Below are 7,936 nucleotides of genomic sequence, written 5' to 3'. Positions count from 1 at the left end.
GAGCTACTCTCCTTAAAAAGAAACAATTGTGTTTAAACGGACAGAACAAAATCACACATGTTTGAAGAAAAAACTATCTCTTCGTTGCCATGAGGGCGTTGTGTTAGTTTTGCATTCCTACTTTTCGAAATGATTTGTTGTTCATCCACCTCCCGTTATCCTTCCTCGCAACCAGTCGTTTTTCCTTGGCATGGAGGTCGCCGAGAGAATTCCATCGAAAAACGACCTCATCGCGACGCAAAAGTGGCCACACGACGCTCTCACGTTCGGACGGTACAACTCGTCGGTTTTGTGTGCCTCAGCTAAGCGTTCTATTTTTAGCGTCCGTTCTAGCGCCAATGGAATTGGAGCAGTATCGCAAAAAAAAACCTTCGCGATAGCATGGCCAAAAAACTCATACACAACGGACGAGCGGGAGAGGGTGTATTGTGGCCGCCTGGTTCATTCCAAATCTTTCCATATGATTCATCCTTGTGGTCCGCTGCAGAGTGAAGGATGTTGTTTTTCACAACCGAACGGCATTGGCCGTATTTGTTTTTCCATGCCTCCAAATCCTCCACCACCGATTTACTTTGTTTGGTGTGAATTTGCCACATCTTTTAAAGTGTGTTTTTAACGATATTATTCCACTCCAATCCCGTCACATTTAACCTCCGTTTCGGATGAGTTGCGCATTTGCCTTACGACAGATTTGAATCATACGCCTTAAAATATCGCCAATACGCAAAGGGTTTGCATACCGACGGACGAAATAGCTTCGATTGTGGATGAGTGCAAACTTTTGGTTGTGTTAATTTGTGGTTGTTATTATTTTTACACTCCATTTGAGCACGATGGAGGCGCATGGTGCATACGACGGCACACGCCGAACATTTGTTTACAGCGTGCCTTGATGGAGGCGCATGGTATCTTGTGATTTAAACGAAGCGCGAAGGTGCATAAAAGAATAAATTCATCCATAATAATTCCATGAAAAATTTAATTAAAAATATTGGAACCAAAAAAAAAATTTTAAAATGCCTAAAGACTTATTTTGTTTATCCGCTCTCAGTTGGGATTCGATTTCCTCAACACTTATGTGCCGATTTTCTAACCGATGTAATCGATTGGATCTATATTAGCTTTAAGTTATTTAGAACAAAAAAAATGGTGACAAAAAATAAATGGAACGTTTACCGACTATAAAATATTGTTTTTTTAAAGGAAAATAAGATTGCATCAAATGAATACGTTCACCATCAAATTCAATTCAATGTCACTTTCACCTACTGAACATCGAACCATGGGACTGAACAGCCAGGAAGTGTCTAAAGAAAAACGATTGTGGTATGAGGCACACGATTTAATTTGGTCTCTTGCAGTCAGCCCCACTTGACAATGCCAAGATTAACGGTGACGAAGACAACGCAACACCTGCGATATTCTTACACCAACGCCGGACATACTAGCTCACGAGTTCGGCACGTTCGGTGCGCAAGATCAAGCGCAGCCGATCACAATCAAAGTAGGCACACCTGTGTGTTTGAAAGGCACGATGATTCAGCCACTACGATAGATGTTGTTCCTGCGTTTGAGTTGAAACATGTGTGATTAATCACTTCGGAAATATGCGAGGTTTGTTGACAATGTTTTCGAGATCGTCATTTCTTACGCGTACTATCATGCACGGAAAAAGTTTGACTAGAAACTTATTCACCCTTTGTTTCTTTTTAACCTTTTCAACTGAGGCTCACTGTCACTGTCAGGGCCTTCTCGTCCTCATGGCCATCGGCCGGATCGATGTTCGCTTTCCCTCGACTCGTGTCATGGCTCTTTTTCACTTCCTCCCCGTGGACGTCGCGATAAACAACCGCGATGATACAATCGATCGATCGATCGATCGATCGGTGGTTGGTGTTGAGAGTTGATTTATTTTTAAGCGCCCACACGGTATGTGTACTTTTGGCATTTTTGCGATTCGGATCTGGTGCGATTTTGTTGTTCGAAAGCGGCGAAAGTCTCTACCCACGGTTCGTGCTAAACATTGTGCGCCATAGCAGATGGCAAGCGATTGGAAAAATGCTATCCGTGGTGCTCAATATTTCCCATACTGAAGTTGGGAATCCCTCAATCAGAAAGTTAATATAATTGCTTTGTTGATTGCTTTATATATTTGCTTTTTATAAAGCCTTTGTAAGGCTTAGTCCAAAATTTACTATAAAACATGATATTTTATCATTGTATCGCATGACTTTTTCAAACAACTTTGCATTCCCAACTTTCGGACATATTTGACCTTAATAACTATAGATATAAATAACTTTTCAAAATCAGGCCAGGGTCAAAAACTAGTTGTTTTTGTCAAGCTTTCCACTTTCCTTTGCATTCCAGCATTACATAAAAAAAAACTAATTTTCAACGCGGGCCATGCGGTTGACTTTCACAAAGGGAAAACCTTTTGATTTATTGTTTTAGACAACTCCCACACAAGCACAGCCAAGGGTTGACCTTCGACAGCTCAAAGTAGCGACGAAAAAACTACAGCAACAACAAATTAAATTACATCGCTACATCTTTCTTCCCGACTCGACCTAGAGCATAAACAAGACATCATTTGTGGGTGTTAAATTGGACCCAAAGCCAACAACATGGTCTGGCGCGGCGGAACATGTGTGTTTTAGGACTGGGTGGGTTTTCGTGTTTTTTTTTTTACTTCTTTATTGAACATTCTCGCCTTTCAATGCCAAACAATTATTTACATGTAAACGAAACGGTCCGGCGGAAGAATGGCCGCACGGAGCCAAGATGAGTTGCAAGAGTAAAATAGGTTTCATTATAGGTATGTTGTAGGTTTCTTATTGTGGTTCGTTGTATCGCTAGACTTAAAAACAAAATTGATCCCCGTTCGTGTTGTCTTAAGGTAAACGTGTTCCTTTCTTTTCGTATGCTTGCACACTGGACGTTACGTTTTTTTTATAAACTAATTCTAAACAAATCATCGTTATTCCGTGCCAGGGTCACGAGCTCCATCGCGTGATTGTGTTTATGTGTAGGTGTCCCACTGTTGTTGCCCCTCCTGGTGGATGTTGGATGTGTCCCACATTTAACTTCCTTCAAGGTGCGTTTCGTGTAGCCAGGAAATTTATCTAAATTTAACCCAAGTGGACTAAGTCCTTCCCATTTCGTCTATCCTCCAGCTAAAAATGCCACCATTAGGAAGACGTACACCTGGTATAAAATCAGTCAAGTGTGTGACACATCGAACACTCCTACAAGAAGAGAAAATCCGGAGACGCAATACCTCGGTACTTTAGTTACCGATCGGGAACATTTTCTTGAACAGCTGCAGCGTGGACTGACGATCGAGCGGGCAGGTCGAGTACATGTCGTCACACGAGCGGGCTGTCTGCATTTTTCCATTCTTGATCGCCTCCTTGATCGCCGTTCCGTCCAGCATGTAGTCGACGATGGAGTTCCTGGAAGTAAGGGTTGGACATAATTATACAGAGGAATTCATCGCAAAGCTTTATGTTAGAACTTACTCCGAGATGGCCAGGATCATGTGCTCAACCTGATCAGCTGTGCCGACCTGCGCGTGGTAATCGGACGACCGGATGTAGCTGCAGACGGCCTTCTGCATGCAAGCTCCTGAGTCGATGTTGTTCTGCGCCAGATAGTCGTCAACCTTGTTCATCAGCTCAGACAGACCGGTCGGGTCGCTATCGGCGCTACGGTAGTGGCCAGTGCCCCCATAACCGCCTCCGATCACGTTCACCAACTTCGGTAGGAGAAGTAGAGCGCCAATGCCGACCAACGTTCCCAGCACGACACCACCGAGATCAATCTTCAGCGGAGTGTAGGAGCCAAGTCCAGAGCTGGAGTAGCCGTATCCGTTGACACCGCCGTACCCGGTGGTCAGACCAAGCCTCTGGCTACGATCACTGGCAGACTCCGTTGCGAAGCTGTCGTTTTGTCGTCTCCAAGGGTTGCTATAGAAATACGATGGATTAAAAATTTGAGGTCATCCAGGAATTTTGTTCTTGAGTTGACGATACAGGCGAGAGTGTAACCGAATTGAACAAACTGGACAAACGTCTTTCATAAAGATTCATAAGTCATAAATTATATGGATTTCATAATTGGATGTGTATCCTAAAGAAGTATAGGTACGAAACATAGAGGTCAATTTTGGGTTTTTGAAAAGAAACGAAAATCATAAAACTCTCCATGAGAAATCGGTTTGCGAAGTCAAACCACAATGTGGCAAGGAGAGTTCAGCTTCTTTTTAAATTCTTCTATTAAATGGGCAGAGCCTCCTTTATATCCTCTTGTTCCGTTAGGACTCCCTGGTTCTAGGAAACAATCCAGCTCTTTATCCAACACTTTCTACTACGGTGCTATGAGATTTCTTAGGTGCGTGCACTTTTGGAACACGCATAATCTAATACCACTGAATACACGGAATAATTCTAACTAGCATTCGACGCACTTATCACTTTGAAGGAAGTCTTCTTGGAAGAATTAATTTTATGCGCTGAACTTCCGAACACTCTTACCTTTGCGCGGCCGCACACTGCCAACCGATGGTGGCTAGCACCAAAACCGTTGCAACGAGATATGCTACACTGGACTTCATAATTTCGATTTATAGGCTGGTAGTCCCTGGGATTTCTTCCTACTTGAAGTGACTGCGGACACTGTTTTAACCGTTTGCGTTTGTTCCTACAAGAGCTGTCACTGAACGGAGCGTTTGCACTGCAATGAATCCTTCTGCTTTGGAGAGTCATAATTTATACTAAACCTCACGTTAATCCTGCCCTCGCACGCAAATCAGCGCAAACACAATGGATAATAGAATTAGTGGCAAGTGTCGTCTTCACGTCTTCGTCTAGTTGGATCCCTTCCTCCATTGAAATCGTCTCGAGCCTCAGGAAAATCATGACTCGTGACAACCGTGGTGGTTCACGACCTTTGGAAGGAAATGAGAAAAAAAACAACCCTCCGCACTAACATCTCTTCCACAAATTAAAGCATCCAAAGACATCACACATCGCGTTTCCTGGCCAACCTGGCGGGTTGGGGGTACCAGCAGCGGTATACAAAAGATGTGCCCTGTTGCGTGAAATTTTTCTTTCATTCATTCGGCGCGATTGTTGGGACCGCCGCGAACATGCCGCGAACCAGGTAACGCACCGTTTGAGCAGCGCCATGAGGCCACTTAATGGGCCGAACAGACCCGCCAACGATCTGCCCGACCGAGATGGAACCATACCCGGCCCGGGCCAGGCGGGAGGACACAGGAACGGTACGGCAGGCAAGAAGCCGTGAACGTTTAATGCGGAATTATGGTCGTCATTATGGCGCGATTACGGCGACCGACCGGGGACACGATGTGCCGCAGATGGGCGACATTTTGTTTCCTCTGGTGGGCCGATCGCGGGTGGAACGGGTACGCGGTTTGTTGTGACAGTGGGGTTGCTAGATTTTCCTGGTTTTCTCGTACGCAACGGCCGTGGAGCATGCCGATACTTTTTGTTTTCTTTTTCCCTCTTTTTGTTGCGCAAGGGAAGATACAACTCCGGTCGCTTCCATGTTTGGCTGCGTGACAATCGGAAAACATTTTTCACTTTCCGCGCACGTGCGCAAGTGTTTTCCTTTCTCTTTCACTGGAGCAGCTAGCGGGGTTTGGTTTGGTTTGGGTTCCATTTGGGGAGGTTTTAAAATATATTCGTTATTGTATTTTTATGTGCGTATTTCCCTGAAATCTATTCGCACTATCCTTTTATTCAAATCATCATTACGATAACCCGCTACATTTTACATGGTTATACGAAAATTTTGCTTACGAGTCTCATTTATTAGCCTCATGTTTGTTATACTTTATTGACCAAAATATACAATGATTAATGAAAATAATTTACCATCCCAAGGAAATATATCCAAAAGGGTTTTTTGTTAACAGATCACGACTTCCAACGAGAAACACAATACCAGACATGAGTTGCGTCATTTAGTTGCTGATGAGCGAAACGATGTCATAATTGCTAGTGCCGGTAAAATGTGTGTCACGTGCACTAGCAGATGGAGTGATTTTAATTTTCCACGCCAAATTATCCATCCTCCATGGAAAACACTTTCGTAGCTCAAGAGAATTCAAACCACGAGGCCTCATGCCGACATCGAACAAGCTTCCGTTGCAGGTGACATTGGCTGCAGCTGCATTGCATAAATGGTATTATGAAAACTGGAGGACGGAAACACAGATAAGGCATAGAGGAAACTATAATCCGATACATACGTACAAATCAGTTAAGAAAAATAATTTAAATTTTTTTTCAAAGAAACCATCATATTTCAAAAATGCAATGGGAATAGAATAATAATTCCATGTAGATTGAAGTTGTATTAACAAACTTTAATACCAACTATCTATATTTCACCTTTTAACATGAGTAAAAGAAAATAGTGAGTAACGATTTATGAGGTATTTAGTTGATTTCAATCTTCATTTTACAAATAAGGTAATACCTTAGAAAAATGCTATAGGTTATCCTTAATTCACGTCTTCATAATGGATTGTAAAAAGTGGGGTTCAAAATTTTTATAACCATGTTTTTATTCTAGATTGAATTCTGAAATCAAAATGTTAGTACACATTTTAACATGTCTTGGAACTGCACATGACCAATTTATTATGAATTCAAACGAAAATGTTTGGAATAGTTTGCCATCAATAGTTTAATTTAGTTAAGTTGCAACTTATAGTGAACGTCTACCCAGTCAACGCTAAAACCCAGCTTTGGCCTACAACGTAATTGCAGCGTGACACAAAGTTTGAAGGAATCCACCCCACAATTGTACTGGCACGTTCCAATGAAAGGCACCGTGCAGCGTAAGCGTAAGCATAAACCGATATGCGATTACGCCATCTGTTTGCCTCGAAGCTTTTCGGTGTCTTCCCACAACGTTTTGCTCTACTTTACCCAATACAATACCCCGATTGCGATCCTGGGCATCCCGGAGAGGCTTTTGCACCTGAACCCCGAACGAAACAAAACAACCCGGAAAGTGAAGACGAATCGTTCGCATATCGCCATGGCCACCGAGTGCTAGCTGGAGCGAGAAAAGTGCGTCAATCGAAAAGCGTTCGCCAACGATCGCGTAATGTTTGTAGGGCGACTGTGCCGTGTCCCACTGCAGTTGCAGATTGGCCGAGAACATCGTCAGGGCCGCCGAGTGAAAGACAATTTGCGCAATGCAGCCAGTTTAGCAATTGCACTGGAACCGTGAGGACGACGATGATGTTCACCGTGTCGATTCTACCGCTGGTCGTGCTCCTATCCGAGCGGGCTCCATGGGCATTCTGCAGTCCGACGTCCGACAGCAATGGCGTGTCGTCGAATGACACGACCAGGACGAGTGGTGTCTGGGTCCGGCCCTACGGTGCTCTGGCGGAGGAAGACCAACGGTTCTACACGCTAGACGACGGTTCCCCCCGGGCGACCACCTTTAGGCCACGGGCCCGGTCGCCTAAGAAGTCGACCAAGTTACGCCGCGAGCCCAGGTTTATCTCATTCGAAACGAAGGACAACAGCATTGAGGTAATTGGACGGTTTCCTTCGCCGTTCGAATAGTATACTACAAATTTAGCTATCTTAAAGATTGCGCTTGTTTTCGTTCATCCACTCGCGTCCGGATACAGGTTGAGATCGATTTCGCCATCCCATTTCTGTCGATTCCGATCCAGAAGTCTATGAACGGAGTGATGAACTCGGTGCTTCAGGTAAGCAAAGGGCCTGACAACAACAGCGTGTCACGCAAACGGGGCAACAAACCCTCACCAATCCACACCGAGTTGGAGGATACACGCAGACTCTAGCACACTGCGTCAGCTCGGGGCGGCGATACACTAACGATCGTTCTGGACGTTCTGAACCTTTGGCCGTCTTCATCCGCA

The 7,936-nt window shown here is 44.3% G+C and overlaps 1 protein-coding gene across 1 annotated transcript; it reads right to left on the bottom strand.

Annotated features, from left to right (window-relative positions):
• Positions 1 to 3,289: 3,289 nt before the first annotated feature.
• LOC131259398 (uncharacterized) lies at positions 3,290 to 4,615 on the bottom strand. Its single transcript, XM_058260879.1, has 3 exons — positions 4,536 to 4,615; positions 3,522 to 3,968; positions 3,290 to 3,455 (listed from the first exon to the last, which is right to left on the bottom strand). The coding sequence occupies exons 1-3, from the start codon at positions 4,613 to 4,615 to the stop codon at positions 3,290 to 3,292; spliced, it is 693 nt and encodes a 230-aa protein (XP_058116862.1).
• Positions 4,616 to 7,936: the final 3,321 nt, after the last annotated feature.

Source organism: Anopheles coustani, chromosome 3, assembly GCF_943734705.1.
Source record: "Anopheles coustani chromosome 3, idAnoCousDA_361_x.2, whole genome shotgun sequence".
Lineage (NCBI taxonomy): Eukaryota > Metazoa > Arthropoda > Insecta > Diptera > Culicidae > Anopheles > Anopheles coustani.
This window is presented reverse-complemented; position numbering and strand designations above follow the sequence as displayed.